At 38.3% G+C, this 17,272-nt stretch overlaps 1 protein-coding gene across 3 annotated transcripts in view; it reads left to right on the forward strand.

The window, feature by feature from the left end:
* The window catches only part of chd1 (chromodomain helicase DNA binding protein 1), a 28,516-nt gene that overhangs the window by 5,850 nt on the left and 5,394 nt on the right, over nt 1-17,272 (forward strand). For all 3 annotated transcript variants that reach the window (XM_086053810.1, XM_086053811.1, XM_086053812.1), the window contains exons 6-29: nt 1,162-1,436; nt 1,578-1,803; nt 1,955-2,055; nt 3,831-4,009; nt 4,480-4,604; nt 4,700-4,916; nt 6,495-6,584; nt 7,904-8,094; nt 10,114-10,302; nt 10,503-10,665; nt 11,559-11,711; nt 11,821-11,892; nt 12,029-12,178; nt 14,441-14,589; nt 14,677-14,773; nt 14,875-14,970; nt 15,085-15,261; nt 15,339-15,502; nt 15,585-15,626; nt 15,739-15,872; nt 15,990-16,128; nt 16,249-16,399; nt 16,925-17,047; nt 17,126-17,266. In XM_086053810.1, coding sequence (XP_085909936.1) covers nt 1,162-1,436; nt 1,578-1,803; nt 1,955-2,055; nt 3,831-4,009; nt 4,480-4,604; nt 4,700-4,916; nt 6,495-6,584; nt 7,904-8,094; nt 10,114-10,302; nt 10,503-10,665; nt 11,559-11,711; nt 11,821-11,892; nt 12,029-12,178; nt 14,441-14,589; nt 14,677-14,773; nt 14,875-14,970; nt 15,085-15,261; nt 15,339-15,502; nt 15,585-15,626; nt 15,739-15,872; nt 15,990-16,128; nt 16,249-16,399; nt 16,925-17,047; nt 17,126-17,266 — 3,544 coding nt within the window. The remainder of the gene's footprint in view (nt 1-1,161; nt 1,437-1,577; nt 1,804-1,954; nt 2,056-3,830; nt 4,010-4,479; nt 4,605-4,699; nt 4,917-6,494; nt 6,585-7,903; nt 8,095-10,113; nt 10,303-10,502; nt 10,666-11,558; nt 11,712-11,820; nt 11,893-12,028; nt 12,179-14,440; nt 14,590-14,676; nt 14,774-14,874; nt 14,971-15,084; nt 15,262-15,338; nt 15,503-15,584; nt 15,627-15,738; nt 15,873-15,989; nt 16,129-16,248; nt 16,400-16,924; nt 17,048-17,125; nt 17,267-17,272) is intronic.

Genomic DNA, 17,272 nt, shown 5'->3' on the forward strand with positions numbered 1-17,272 from the left:
TACTACTTGCCATCAAGAATAAATATGCATTTATACGAAATTGTGTGTATAAAAATTTAATTTTAACCCCAAAATGTTTAAAATTTTGTACTAATGTCCATGTTCTTTTTACATTAGTCAACATTGTTCCCATATTTTTGATAGAGACTTAACTGCTTCAAACAGAGACTGAGGGCTTAGTGGTATGGCTTGGAATACATATCATGATATTATTTGAATCTTTTGGTCCTAAGGGTAATGGTGAGTGTAAAAAATCACAATGAGAATATTTGTGATTGGGTTATTTAAACTGTTGGCGACTTCCGGCCGGTGTTAGAACATGTGCTAAATTGCTGCTAATGTAGCCCTCGCCTTATTTCTGTCTAGATACGTGTTGATTGTAATACATTTAACACATTAAACATTTCTGTTCATAACTGCCGGATCTCTACTCTTACGCGATTCTAGTCAGGCTTCAGTAAAAAGTCTACTGTACACCTAAGTACTTATTTTGCTATTCACGAATCTGCATTTCACTTTAGCGATTAGTACACTTAGCGACCCTTCGTTCACCTCCGTGGTGAAAATGCTACTTGTTAATGGGGTTGTTTATTTGTCACAATGGAGGAGATGATGCAGTAGGACAATGCTCTTTTTTTTTTTTTTTTACCAGTTTGGCGCTGGACCTGCCCACAGTAGCATGCCACTAATGGTCAGCGTGGGGGATGAGTGCCCTTTAAAGAAACCGCATCTTTCGCAATCTCGAAATCGCGTTGTCTGAGATTGCGATTTCAGTCTCAAAACGATAAATCGTTAAGCCCTAGGTTAGACGGTGTCAGCGTAATTGTCGACTGGGGGGAGTGTACAGCAGACGTCCAAGTGTGGCGCAATGGCGTCCAGCACTATACGCGCTGGACAACGACCCCGTTCCGTTCCGACGTCGTTGATACAGCAACCTGTCATATGGGTCAATTATGTGGCCTAGTCTGTACAAGGCCCGATCCCATTTGGACACTTGCTAAAAACAGTGTAGACAGTCGGCCCTAAAAATCTTATTTGAGGAGGAGTCTGATTGGAATCAGATATGCCTGCTGTCTGAACGCAGCCAAAGCGTAAGCCTCCTTTGTAGTCTAATTCACTTCAAAGTGGTTTGTTAAGTCAACCTTTGTTATCACTTGTCAGGATGAATTTTCGAAATGGCAAGAAGAGCAGCTCCCAGAAAAAGAAAGCTCAGAAATGTTCGTCTTCTGAGGACGAGGATGATAACTACAAGAAAGTTGTCGCTGCTGGTCCACGGCGGCAGGCCACTGTCAACATCAGCTATAAGGAAGACGAGGAGCTGAAAACGGATTCCGATGACCTTGTGGAAGTTCTTGGTGAAGATGTCCCTCAACCTGAAGAAGATGAGTTTGAAACACTTGAGAGAGTGATGGATAGCAGAATCGGGAGGAAAAGAGGTAAGAGGGGTTTTGGCCTTCTCAGATTCATAGAAATGAATATAAGTGAGTATACATGCCAAATACATTTTAGTGGAATATAATCATTTAAAAAAAATGCAGGAAAAGTTTACGACATCTTTTTGCTTTTGAATCTAACAGCAGTGGGAAGTGTAACTACGGTGTATGCTGTAGAAGCGGATGGGGACCCAAATGCCAACTTTAATCCCAATAAGGAGGCAGGGGAAATCCAGTACCTAATAAAGTGGAAGAATTGGGCCCACATTCACAACACTTGGGAAACAGAAGAGACCCTTAAGGTGCAGAATGTCAGGGGTATGAAGAAACTGGACAATTTTAAGAAAAAGGATCAGGAGAAGAAGAAATGGTAAGGAGTGCACTTTGGAACTTTATTACCCATTTCATCTCACACCTTTACGCAGTGATAAAGATCCCACTGATTCCAAGTGTTTTTAGTAGCTTTGGATTCTGGTTTAGCTAATACATATTTCGGAATGAATCTTACACCTTTTCACCAGGTTGAAGACAGCTTCACCTGAGGATATTGAGTATTTCAATTGTCAGGAAGAACTCATAGATGACCTGCACTCCCAGTACCAGCTTGTGGAGAGGATCATAGGTATGTTGTCAAATGTCTTTTAATTCAAAGCTGTTAATATATTGTTGGTGTTTAATTTTCATGACCTTAATAAGTACCAGAATTAAGTGTGTACAGTTAAAGGGGAAATCAACCCAACAATTTTCTTCACAATAATATGTTCTATGTGGCCCAACGAGTCTAAACACGGTGTTGATGATGACTGATGAATGTTGCGTTTGTGGAATATGAATTAAACAGCAACAAAATGCACCTTTCTTTATCCACCTCAGGTGTGGCCATTTTGCCACACTTGCTGTCGACTGAAAGTGACATCACAATTGCTCAGGAGTCAGGTAACAACCAATCATAGCTGAGCTTCAGAAAACAGGTGAACCGTCATTGGTTGTTACCTGAGCCCTGAGCAACTGTGATGTCATTTTCAGTCGACAGCACGTGGCAAAATAGCCGCACCTAAAACAGATAAAAAGGTGGATTTTGCGTCTTAATTCATATTCCACAAACTCAATATTCATCAGAACACAGTGTTTAGACTCATGGGGGCCACAACATATTATTGTCAAGAGCATTTTTGAGTTGTCTTCCATTTTAATGGTATAAAAACAGCATCAGCAGGTGTTGATCCATAATACAGAGGACCCTCATCTTTTGTATCGGTTACGTTCCAAAAACGGCAGTGAAAACTGAAGGTCTCCTTTTTGTCAACTCCTTTTTTTGCATATTTCATTTTGATATGGTCACCTGCAGTGACTGTGTGGCGCAGCATCTCCCCTTGTACTGCACAGCAAAGCAGAATGTTCACAGTTCTTCAGAACAAGGATGTTACGGTTAACTAAAAGTTACGGAAGCTAAATTTGAAAATAATAAAACATTTTCGTTTATGAAATAAACCACAGTGATTTTAAAAAATGGCATTTCTGTTTACAAAGACAATTAAATCAAACTATAATCATAGCGTTGTCCTTTATCATCTTTGTCAGTTTAAATTCATTCCGAGCATAAGCTTTTTGGGATGACTGAAAATGTATTTGATTTGGATCTGCCGGTTTTATGACAGCCAGTCATAAAGTCGTACCACACCTCAAGTTCTGACCAACCGTGATGTTGCATGTTGACAATTTGGCCTGGGAAAAAAAATTGCATGATATCGATGGTGAAAGTCGGGAGAAAGCGGTAAAGCTATTTTTGATAGAGAGAAAGACACACAGAAAAATGGCCACAAAAGGAGAGGCACACAGTGAAATATTGAAGTACCGGTATTGTGCTTCCACAGCCAGTAGACATGACAAAGCCTGTGTGCAAAGCTTGCGATAAAGCTAGAAAGAAATAAAGCACTTAAAAACCATAACTATTTATTGCTCATTAACTTTACCAGAGGAGGGGAATAAGGGGAAGAGGACTGCAGCTCCTAATTGAAAGTCTTCTTCCATAAGACTGTTTTAGCATAAAATTATTTATTTTAATTATTCACTAAAGCACGGTTGCAGTGCAGTGTGAATTTAAGTATTTTTCATTTATTGCTGACTATGTTAATGTTGATGGCTGTCAGTAAGTTGCAGGAAAAAAATACAATTACCACAATTTTGTTTTGATACTTTTTTTCTTCATTTCACTTTATTTTTCTGCTGTCTCTTGTTTGTCTCATGCAAATGAGCCACTGCTCACAGACCCAATTCTTGTGTACAATCTCTTAACCGTTTTTCCAGATGTCTATGTCTCCTTAAACACATCAAAATGTATGTCTATGCACAGCAGCCATATTGTAAATTGCATTTTCATCACTGTCCGAATATCAGGCCATTCCAACCAAAAGTCAGCTGCTGGTTTCCCGGATTACCTGTGCAAGTGGCAGGGATTGCCCTATTCAGAATGTAGCTGGGAAGATGGAGCTCTGATTGCCAAGAAGTTTCAGAAATGCATTGATGATTACATGAGCAGAAACCAATCAAAGACCATTCCATCCAGAGATAGCAAGGTAAAAAAATAATATATATATATATATATATATATATATATATATATGTATGTATATATATATATATATATATATGTATATGTATATATATGTATGTATATATATATATATATATGTATATGTATATGTATATATATATATATATATGTATATATATATATATATATATATGTATATATATATATATATATATGTATATGTATATGTATATATGTATATGTATATATATATGTATATGTATATATATATGTATATGTATATGTATATATATATGTATATGTATATGTATATATATATATATATGTATATATATATATATATATATATATATGTATATATATATATAAAATATGCGCATTGTGTAAATGTATGTCAATATGTATATTCTATTAAAAACACTATTGCACTGTTTAATTTGGTGTAGTATCGTTTAGAATCTATTGATCTAACGAGCTGCACTTCTCCTGCAGGTGCTAAAACAGAGACCAAGGTTTGCTCCGATGAAAAAACAGCCACATTACATAGGAGGTGATGGACTAGAACTCAGAGACTATCAGTTGGACAGTTTAAACTGGATGGCGCACTCGTGGTGCAAGTAAGACTCAAGCAAAGTTGCCACGTGTTAACCTCTACAGCTCATACATAGTCTATGATTCGAAATGTTTTCTTCTGTTCCATCTGAATTCTTAGAGGCAACAGCTGCATTCTCGCTGATGAGATGGGTTTAGGGAAGACCATCCAGACCATCTCTTTCCTCAACTATATGTTTAACGAGCACCAGCTATATGGGCCCTTTTTGTTGGTTGTACCCCTCTCCACATTAACCTCATGGCAGAGAGAAATTCAGCTGTGGGCCCCACAGATGAATATTGTTGTCTACCTTGGGGACATAAGCAGTAGGAATATGGTAAACTGGAATCCTTCATACACTTACACTCTTAACACACGGTTGCTAGACAATTAATAGACACGCGGGGTCTGCAACGGCGTGGCGGGCTACCTGGGCTGGCGCCTAGCCTTACAGTAGAACTGGTGCGGATCCGGACCTGAAGTCAGATTTGACTAAGTCAGTCTAATACCAACATTGAACCAACACTTTAAACTGAAACTAAAACAGTGAGTCAACACAAATGCATATATCCAGCTAATAAGATAGGCGATGATTCAATATCATATTGTATCACGATAGACACGTGATTGATATCAATAGAAAATGCCTTTGATAAAATGTTTGATATAAAATGCATTTGATAAAATGTTTGATTTAAAAAAATAAAATAAATCATAGCAACAGTGTTAGCCATGCCCGACCCTCGGCATCTCACTGAAGTCACAAACAAGCAAGAGAAACAACAAATGTCTCACGACAAAAATGAGCCTGCTCAAAGGATAAGAGGTTTTTCTAGACGGCTGGTTAACGGTAATGCATGCACTGCAAGAGAGTATTAGTTCTCCACACTTGAATGAACATTGAAGGAAGGTGATGCACAGTATGGAACTATCGACGGAACTGCTTTTGGCTCGCGTCTTCTGCAAATGAGCATTTATAGTGCACCACTGGAAGAGGAACTTTGCACATTACGCGACATTACAATGTAGACAAAAACAGTTATTTGTTGTTCTTATTTTAAATTGGTTAAAAAAAAACGAATTATCAATATTGACTGATATGAAATACTTGTATTAATTGTGAAACCGTTTTCAGCCCGGCCCTTCTAAGCACATTGTTTAAAAAGGCGTTTATTTATTCTTCATATTGACCAGTATATTTTACTTTTTCGAAGTTGCGTTGACCTGTTGTAAAAGATGTCAAGTAAAATAAAATGACCTAAATTCAGACTTTTTCCGGGTCCTTAGTGTCAGCTGTTAAAAAAAAGAGAGAAAGAGAAAGGGCCAAAAAAATTATTTATAGGTATCGACTAAAATGAAATACTTATATCGTCATTTACCTTATAGCATATAGCATACACAGCTGCAGCATACTTGCATACACAGTATGCACAGTACCGTACATAGGTTACATAGACTGTGTAAATTAGATACATTTTACTTGCTTGCCCTTCAATTACAGCTTTTTTTGTCATATTTTTTTTTCTTTCAAAAAGAAAAACTGCACTAGGTTAGCTCATTAATCAGTGTTCAGTAGCATGCCTTCAGAAACCTGTTGCGTTAATGTATTTTCTTGAGGTTTTCAAAAATAAAGCTCTGATGGAAAATTAATATACAAATAAAAATAGCACTTTGAGTGACTCAGTAAAGTTTACTACAGTAAAAAGTTAATAAAAGTAAAGAACAGAAGTTAATATGTTTGGTCCAAAAAGAACTCTCATTTGCTCAAATTGAAACTATGCTCAACTCTACCTTATACAGTTAAATTAGTTCAAATTGGTATTTATTTCAGTTGCTTAAAAATAACCCTCACACTCTTGGTGCTGTCATACCATGACAATATTAATATCAGATTCATTCCTTTTTCCAATTCTAGATCAGGACACACGAGTGGATGCATGTTCATTCCAAGAGGCTGAAATTCAACATCCTCCTCACTACGTATGAGATTCTTCTCAAGGACAAGGTTAGGAGCTGCTCGCATAAGCTTCTGTTAGGGCTGGGTGACTTCCTCCACCCCCCAAAAAAGCTTTACACACTCATGTGCACTTCTTATACTACAATGGCTGCAAACAGAAGCGCTAGACAATGAGCAAAAAAACATTCTGCTGAAAAGTACATACAAAGTTTGTTGTAATCAAGGGTAGTATCGTGACAATCAGTTTTAACATTTGAGAAGGAGGCACAAGGCAAATTTAAAGAAATGATGCTACTGGATGTTATCACTTTTTTTCAGGCCGATACCAGTAAGAGTATTATTCACTTGGGTATTCACTGATACCGAGTACTGATACCTCTAGTACTTTTGATTTATAAAATTTCATGAACACAGTGACAAAAAAATTGTGAACAAAGAACTTTGATTCTGACGCAGATAATTATTTGAGATGTCAAACTGCTACACTATAGCTCCAACTACTGCCGTGGCGGACTTACTCGGTCTCAGATTTATTTATTTGTTTTCTATGTAAGTATCAGTGGCTGATATCGGCAGCATCCACAAGTACGAGGGATGTCACAATATCGGCAATGTTGTGATATTGCGATTTTGAAATTGCCACGATATATGATTGTAGTCACGTCATGTCACGATAATTAAATGCAGCAAATATGTTTAAAATCCCAAGTTGTTTTCCATTTGTTCCATCGGTTCCAGCACCCCCTGGTGGCTAATTTATTAGTGCAGTGCAATTTGATGCCACCTATGTTTAACACCCATGCTAATCGCCAATAGAGCACATGACTGGCCAAGCCTATTTCTTTGTGAATGTTATGTACAAAAACAGAATATTGTGATGGTTTTTTTTTTTCTAATATGAGCTTCTTTTTTTTTTTACAATAACGCGAGCAGGATCAGTATCGTGAGCTTTTATATATCGCGAACCTCCCCACAATATGGTGATAATTATTGCATTGTGAGGTTCATATCGTGATGTTATCGTATCGTGACATCCCTAACGAGTACCCAATAAATTATGCTGGTACCGGCCTGATACCGATACCTTGTATCGGTACTCGCCCATTCCTAATATTAATCCTAAAGAGAACATTTGTGTACATTTGTTGGTATTAAATAGTTGAATGTTTTAATTTTACGGGGAATTCCCTCAAAAAAAAAAAAAAGGTGTACTTTTATGTTCACATCATCAGGAGAAATAACGCATATTGCAGAAGGAAGAGAGATCGAAAAAGTAAAACTTATTTTGAATAACATGACTTGTTTTATTTTTATTGAAGAAGGAAAACTCTAAACTGTAACTAAACATGTGACAAATATTTGTGCAGTCTTTTTTGGGCAGTGTTAACTGGGCTTTCATTGGTGTGGACGAGGCACATCGACTGAAGAATGATGACTCACTTCTCTACAAGACTATGATTGACTTCAAGTCCAATCACAGGCTCCTCATCACGGGAACACCACTGCAAAATTCCCTCAAAGAGCTCTGGTCCCTGCTGCATTTCATTATGCCTGAAAAGTAGGCCACATTATTTGTTACATTATTGAAATGATCACTCATTTGGTGTACTAATTTAATCGCACAAACAGAAAATAGTCAAGAAATGAATTCACTCTACCCAATATAAAAAAAAAAAAAGCAATAGAATAAAAACCTCAAACTCACCATATTCGAATGCACATAACTATAACACAAATAGATTTACAGTTCATGTAGAAAGTGTTTATAGCACATCCTCGTTTATTACGTTTTGTTGTTTTATTCAGCCATGTACCAAAATGGATTAAAAATTCATTTTTTCAAAAATTAGACCCATAACAGCCCATAATGACAAGGGGAAAATGTTTTATTATTAAGAATAAACAAAAACAAAGATTCATATTTACATTATTAGAAAGAGTTGCGTTTAATTCTGCAACCTGTTAAGAGTTCTGCGAACTTTCTCCTTTATTTGTACTTTTCCATCCTTTTGTTTTTTTTTACCATTTAGCATTCATTTTAAAATTTGAATTGCAGTTTCACAATTTTCTGAAATCGCAAATTATAGCCAGTCAAAATGCACGGAAGGTTTCACACATGATTTTTTTTTCCATGTTGTCAGCGAGTGCTGCACGGCACAATTTCATATACAGTGGTACCTATACTTACGATATTAATAGGTTCTGGAAGAAATTTTTTAAGTACAAAATTTTGTAAATTGAGACGCGTTTTCCATGTAAATGCCCTAATCCGTTCGAAGACCCCCAATATTCAGACATAAATGTTTTATAAAGCATCAAAACATGTAACAAATACATGTTATAATTAGATTATTGCACAATGTATGAGAGTTGTGCATAATGTAAAAAAACAAAGAATAGAGTAAAGAATAAAAATGATGGTTGCTTACCTTTTAATTGCTGTCCTCATTGCTTTTTGCCCTCTTTGACTCATGTTCTCTGTCAGAAGTGGTTTTTGCCTGGCGCTTTGTAAGGAACTGATTTGATAACATGGCAACTGTCGATACTTTACAGTCATATTCTTTGGCGAGATCAACCAAATGCATCCCTTTTCATACTTTTCTATTATATCTTGCTTTGTTTGTATGGACAATAAAAAAGATTTTTTTTTTCTTTTCCTCGTTTGTAATTCACATCAAACTATCGGAACACCTCATGGCCCGAGGGGCGAATGACGAGGACGCTGCATAGACATATCTATCACATATATATCTATCTACCTGTCTATCTACACACATAGACACATACGGTAGAGGTCCCTCTTAGCCAATGGGATGCCAGGAAGATGCTAGGCTAGCCAATGACAGAGCAGCTATGAGTATGTTGCATTCAGGAAACTCCAGTGCTGCGATGGCAGCCCATACTGTATTTTTACCTTTCGTATCTTGAAATTTCTTTCCTAACAAGAGGCAATATTTTGCTGTTGAGGCGTTTCATAACTTTAAAATTTAAAATGAAGAGACGTTCGTAAGTAGAGGTACCACTGTATATCTTTGGATGAAACAGCGAAGCTTCTGATAAAAATATACATATACAAGTGGCGTCTGTACTGCGCTGGTTGCATTCAAATGAATGGGAACGAGCCCCACTCTTCAATATATACCCATGTTTTTCATATTTATTCTCGCCCATGTCCTCTTTCTGTAGCAGCCTGCATCTTCCTTGACTCACACTCCATTTTTTTTAATGGATTAAAAAAGTTGATACCGTACAACATATTGCATGAGCAGCCTCAGAACACATGATAAATTCATTACAAGATGAAACAAATTTGTACTTCATTACTTTTTTTTTTTCTACCACATGTAATTTGTTTGAAAACAGTCACAGCAAGTGAATAATGTTGAGCTGATAAAACATGTTTCTTGTTGCGGAAAAAACAACTGGAATGAATACTGTTTGTACATAAGCTTTATGATATTTAGCACTCATTCTGTAAAACAAACACATACAGTCAGACCTCTAAATCTGAGCATAATAGTACCATAAAATTTATCAGGAGTTAACACTACTGATGATTGATGTTATATTTTTCAAGGTTTCACTCATGGGAGATGTTTGAGGAGGAACATGGAAAAGGACGGGATTCTGGCTACACCAGTCTGCACAAAGAACTGGAACCTTTTCTTCTACGTAGAGTCAAGAAGGATGTGGAGAAATCTCTCCCAGCCAAAGTAGAGCAGATCCTCAGAGTGGAAATGAGCGCTATCCAGAAACAGTATTACAAGTAAGGACTGTGTCCAAGCTTTATTCTTGCTCACTTTGTATATTTACAGTTATTTGTGCCTTCCGATGACACCAATGTTCATGAGCAAATACTCCTGAGTCTATATCGATACATAAGATGTTTTTGTTCTGAAGTCTTAAATCATCTCACTTTTCCATTGTCTCTTTCTCTTTGGTTATCCGTCTCTGTTGTGACTGTAGATGGATCCTGACCAGGAACTACAAGGCTCTAAGTAAGGGTATCAAAGGCAGCACATCGGGTTTCCTCAACATCATGATGGAGTTAAAGAAGTGCTGTAACCACTGTTACCTGATCAAACCTCCCGAGGACCACGAATTCCTGAACAGAGCTGAAGCATTACAGGTTTGACTTTTAGATTGCATGATTGATTTTATGCATCTGTTCATTAGTTATTGGGCACTCCCAGTTAGGGCTAGGCGATTAATCAATTGTATCTATTAATTTAACTTTTGAGTTCAAGATGTTTTTTGTTTAACCCATTAAGGCCTAAAGCGCCTGGCTCAGTATTTCCACAAAACCTAAGGGCAACTATAGAATCATCCTCTAAAACCTGAAGTTTTCCCAGAAATTCAACACCTCCAAAATTATGAATAGCTCACAGTCCCTGTGGCAGATAGAAATATAATTCCAAAAGAATTTGAGACCCTAGACGTGGCTTTCACACAGGCCCGAGTTTATTATTTACTGTTTCATTATTTACTGTTTCAATCAAAGATGTAAAAGTAAAGTTTTTTAAATCGAGTGGTAATTACCATCCTCTATTGTGCTACAGAGATGTCGATATTGTCATTGCCTACAAACATATACCATAACCATATATCATATTCTACTGGTTCTACTGGTTGAAAGTACACGAGTGTGTCATCTATATCACTGCCGTTACTCATTTCAGAGCTCCTGTGATCGATGGCGTCTGCCATTATGACTTGAAAGAATTCTGGAACATTCTCCGCGGGCTCACGACGCCGTCACGTGTATATTTTGATACATTTCATTGGTTAGGAGACTGAGAATTTGATTTAAAAAAAATGACATACCGGTATACGCTCTCCTGGCTTTAAAGGTAGAAAGACGCAACAGCGCTCTTGGTTTTAGTAGTGGAAATGCGGCTATGCGCTCCCGGCCTTAATGGGTTAAGGTGCAGCAATTGAAGGGGGGAAAGTCATGGCTTATTTTCCAAACTTGATACTATTCGGAAGTATGAGAAAGAATAGATGTTCGTCTTTTCTTTTCAGCAACTTATCCGCAGCAGTGGCAAGCTTGTTTTATTGGACAAGTTGCTGGTTCGTTTGAAAGAGCGAGGCCACAGAGTTTTAATCTTCTCCCAAATGGTTCGGATGCTGGATATCCTTGCTGATTACCTGAGAAGCCGACAGTTCCTCTTTCAGGTGCCTTTTAAGATCAGTTACCATTAAAGCTATTGTACACATATTGCTATATATTTCTTGGCTATTTGTTCTTCATCAATTGGATTTTTCTCCTTGTTGATCCGTTTAGCGATTAGATGGCTCTATCAAGGGCGAGATGAGGAAGCAGGCATTGGATCATTTTAATGCTGATGGTTCAGAGGTAAAGTTTTTTTTTTTCTCGACAATTATTGTGTTTTGCATAATGGATCATTTGAGTAACGGTAAATACGCATATCTTAATATAAATAAACATATCTTATGTATGTATATTTATGCTCCCTTACACGTATCCCCAGGATTTCTGTTTCCTACTATCCACACGTGCTGGTGGCCTTGGTATCAATCTGGCTTCAGCTGACACAGTCGTCATCTTTGACTCAGACTGGAACCCCCAAAATGATCTTCAAGCCCAAGCCAGAGCCCACAGGATTGGACAGAAGAGACAAGTAAGCAAAACTGTATATTAGGGTAGGCAGATTCATTGATATATTGATATTTTGGTCTGGTTGTTTATTTTCTCTCAATCCATTTTTTTCTTAGCTACTTCTGTAAATTAAAAAAAAAGTGCAAGAACATTTGTGTTAATTTCTTGATGCTAAATCAATTAGCATTGGAAATGAGATAATTCAATATTAACATGTATAGCGATAGACACGTGATTGATATCAATACAAAGCGCCTTTGATAAAATGTTAGAAAAAAATCAGAAAGTAAAACCGTGTTGTGGGCTGTGTGCAGCTGTTTTTAGCGAAGAAGAAAATGTTAAATAGAAAAAAAATCTGAAATCAAAACCGTGTCTGCATCGCCCTCAAGTCACAATCAGGTAGGAGTGGGCGCCAGTAAATTTTGCCGGTCCGTTATTCGTCAGCAGCCTGGGCCCCTGTTCGTGCTTGTCAGTCCATCATCATTTCAAGCCGAACTAAACTGTAATCGTAAGTCTGTCGCCTTTATTTTAACCAAGCTTCCCTTATTCAATTCATTTCAACGGTCCACCAGTCCGTCAATCGTCAGTGCTGTAAAACAGACAAAATAAATAAATAAACGTCAAAGTCCCAACAGATGAAAAATGTAATGTGATTAAAATGGTAAATGGACTGCACTATATATAAGTGCATCTACTGTTTTACAGTATATAGCCTCACTTATTTGCCAACTTTTGAATTGTTAAGTACAGCTAGAGCACGCTAGTGGCTGTCTGCTGCTGTTTTAACTTCTAAAACTCCCCAAAATTTGATTTTTTAAAACAGCTTCTCTTAACCAGAATCCCATGTCACATTGTAGCCAAAGGTACAATCCTGGTAGATGAATGTGCCTCGTGAAACCAAATCCGAGTTGCCACGAAAGAACATTCTTGATACATGGGGCTCAGTTCGATTCGTTGAGATTAAGATTTCATTCAATATGGGACGACTGTAGCTTTTGCCATGTTTATTAATATTCAAAAACATGTAAAAGCTCTCCAAACTATGCAAGTTAATTAAATTCAAAGAAATGAAAAATCATCAGCACTGTCTAACCGATTTGGCCGATCTGGTGTGCCTCTCTTATGAAAGACGATTCAATACGTATCTCTATGCACATGGTGCGATACGGTTCGGGGATGCAGCAATTATAAAATGTAGCGATTTGGTCCTTCCAATCAAAACTAATTTTCTTATCTGAGTCGGTTTTTGTTGCACCCCCATAATACCAGTGACATACTGTAGTATCGTGTCAGCGCAAATTATGACTGCAATAATGAACATGTTGTTAAATGGATACCTAGTCGACTCAATTAAAACTGAGCAAGTGTGTGTAAGAAGGCCCCCCTAAAATATGTTCAGCTATGCTTAAGGTACGGTGGCTTGCGAAAGTATTCAGCTCGCTTGAACTTGATTTCCCTTTGTCAGGCTTCAAACATAAAGAAATAAAATTTGATATTTTTGTGAAGAATCAACACCAAGTGGGACCCAATCGTGAAGTGGAATGAAATTCATATGCTATTTTAAAGTTGTTGTTGTTTTTTTTAAATGAAAAACTTGAAAAGTGTTTGGTGCCACATTATTCGGTCACCTGAGGTGATATTTTGTTGAACCAACTTTTTTTGCGATTACAACCGCAAGTTGTTTGGGGTCTCTATCAGTTTTGCACATCCAGAGACTGAATTTTTTTTCCAGTTCATCCTTGCAAAACAGCTTGAGCTCATGAAAGTTAGTTGGAGGTTTTGTGAGCAACATTTTTCAGATCTTTCTACAGATTCTTAATTGTATTCAGGTATGGACTTTGACTTGGCCACTCTAACCCCTGGATGTGTTTAGTTTTGAACCATTCCATTGTAGATTTTGCTTTATGTTTAGGATCATTGTCTTGTCGGAGGGCAAACCTCCGTCCGTCTCAGTTGAAGGTCTTTTGCAGACTCCAACAGGTTCTCTTCCCAAATGGCCCTATATTTGGCTCCATCCACCTTTCCAATAGTTTGAACAATCTTCTGTCCCCAAGCAGCTCCAGACCATGATGTTGCCACCACCACCTTTGACAGTGTGGATGGTGTATTCAGGGTGATGTGCGGTGTTGCTTTTACGCCAAAATTAACATTTTACATTTTGTCCGAAAAGGTCAAATTTGGTTTGCTTGACGAGAGCACCTTCTTCAACACGTTTGGTGTGTCTCCCAGGTGGCTTATGGCAAACTTCAAATCTTCCATTCCTAATAGTGTATTCTTCTCTTAGGTGAACATCTATCGCTTGGTGACTAAGGGCTCAGTGGAAGAGGAAATAATAGAGAGAGCAAAGAAGAAGATGGTGCTGGATCACCTCGTCATTCAGAGAATGGACACGACAGGAAAAACGGTCCTCCACACTGGCACCGCTCCCTCAAGGCAAGCCACACATTGGGCTTAATTTAGAAGAATTTCCTGCTATTCGACAAGAGACAATCTGAATTCTCATGTCATTTGATTATGTAGTTCAGCACCATTCAACAAGGAAGAGTTGTCTGCAATCCTGAAATTTGGTGCTGAGGAGCTTTTCAAAGAGCTAGAGGGCGAGGAGCAGGAGCCCCAGGTATGTTAAAAAAAAAACACACACACACACAATAGATATAATTCCACTTATTCATTTTTTAGGGATTGTTGTAACATGTTGTGATTTGTCATGTTCTATAGGAAATGGATATTGACGAGATTCTCAAAAGAGCCGAGACCAGAGAGAACGATCCGGGACCTTCCACTGTGGGAGAAGAACTGCTCTCTCAGTTTAAGGTGAAATATCAAGAATTCATTTGTTACACTAACTGTTGGCCAATGTCCGATTAGCAATGTCCTGAACTCTTCCGAGTTGGCGTCTGCTTTGACCTGGTTCTCTGGCCTGTGCAGGTTGCAAACTTCACCATGATGGAAGAAGAGGAAATAGACATGGACTCGGAGCGCAGCCAGCGGAGTTGGGATGACATCATCCCCGAGGAGCAGAGGAGGAGGATGGAGGAGGAGGAGAGGCAGAAGGAGCTCGAGGAGATCTACATGCTGCCGCGGATGAGAAATTGTGCCAAACAGGTCATTAGGCAGTAAAACCTCAGTACAGCGAGTCAGTTTGGCTTGGACTTACCGCACTTCTTTTGTTTATTTAACAGATAAGATTTAATGCTAATGAGGGCAGAAGACAGGGCAGGAGCAGGAGATACTCAGGCTCCGACAGTGACTCGCACTCGGATCGAAAGAGGCCAAAGAAACGCGGTCGGCCTCGGACCATTCCACGGGAGAATATCAAGGGCTTCAGTGATGCTGAGATTCGGAGGTGACTGACAAGATATTTTTACATTCTGATTTTAAAGCCTATTTACACATGCGTTTTTGCATTTGTTTGAACTACTTATCAGGTTTGTCAAAAGTTACAAGAAATTCGGGGGACCACTGGAACGGTAAGTGTCATCTCAAGATTGCTACTTTTTGTTTATTTTTGCCTCTAAATGCAGTACTGACTTCTGAATGTTTCTTGTTCTCCTTGTTTGTTTTTGCAATTTCTTGATTCAGGTTGGATGCCATTGCTCGCGATGCCGAACTTGTGGACAAGTCTGAACATGACCTGAAACGCTTGGCTGAAACCGTTCACAACGGCTGTGTGAGAACGTTACGAGAAAACCCCTGCGGACCAGAGAAAACCTCAGGTAACAAAAACAAATGGTTGTGATCAAGAAGAAAACTCTGACATTTAGCCATGTAAAATGTATTTGCTGGGGACTGCAAGAATTGACACGAATTGTCTACACTTTTCCTTAAACTAGGAGGCAGAAGAGGGAAGGTAAAAGGCCCCACATTCAGGATCTCTGGTGTTCAAGTCAACGCCAAGCTTGTTATTTCTCATGAGGAAGAGCTAGCTCCACTTCACAAGGCCATCCCTGCAGACCCAGAAGAGAGAAAAAAGTTTGTAAAAACATTGAAACGATGATTTTAAATCGGTGTAAAAACTATGGGAAAATGTTCTGAATGCTCAGTTTGATTTTACACTTACTGAACGTGACTGTGTGTGTTTGTTGTTCACAGGTACATGATTCCATGCCACTCTAAGGCTGCACACTTTGACCTTGAGTGGGGGAAAGAGGATGACTCCAGCCTGCTGATAGGAATCTACGAGTACGGTTACGGCAGTTGGGAGATGATCAAAATGGACCCAGACCTCAATCTCACACACAAAGTGAGTTTGAGCAAATATTTTCAATTTTTGTGTTTGGTTTTTTAATGGGCATATGAATGGATGGAATTCAATAGAGGAAAATGCTCTTTGTCAGCTATCCAGAAATTAAGTTACAAAATAAACATATACATGTTGCTAGCAACCCATTAATAGTGCACTCTAAGCATTAATATAAACCTTATAAAGTTACATATACATATAGTAATTGCATTTGGATGTGCATTTGAGAGAATTGACATGGATGCAGTTCACTTCATAAAACGTTCTCTCAGCCATGCATGACCCTTACTTCCTGATACAGAGGGTTAGCGTAGCTCGGCTAAACATTATCCTCCTGCGTGCAGATCCTCAAACAATAAGCTAATAAGCTACACTTGTAATAAGCATTGTTATCACTAAAGGCAGACAAGGAGTAGCAGCACTGACAGAGAGAGCACAAGAAGCCAATGCTAAGCTAATATTGTGTTGCCAAACACCAGAAAAAGCACTTCGGTGTACAGTACACTTTCCAATTGTTTGTTCCAGCTCCTACCAGATGACCCTGATAAGAAACCCCAAGCCAAACAGCTCCAGACCAGAGCAGACTACCTCATCAAGTTACTGAGCAAGGACCTTGCCAAAAAAGAAGCTCAGAAACAAGCAGGGACAGTATGTCTGACATTCGCACGTTGTCTTCATTCAATTATTCGTTTGTTCAATTCGATGAATCACGCCTTGCATTTGTAGGTCAGTTCTCGAAAGAGGAAGCCAAGAAGCAAAAAGAGAGAAACTGTGAAGCCGACCCCTATAGATGAGATGATGAAGAGTGCATCGTCCGATCCTCCATCGGACAAACGATCCGATGATGAGGATGACATAGAGGAAAAGGTATTT

This window comes from Filicampus tigris, chromosome 15, assembly GCF_054856515.1.
Source record: "Filicampus tigris isolate MCC_2025a chromosome 15, RoL_Ftig_1.0, whole genome shotgun sequence".
Classification (NCBI taxonomy): domain Eukaryota; kingdom Metazoa; phylum Chordata; class Actinopteri; order Syngnathiformes; family Syngnathidae; genus Filicampus; species Filicampus tigris.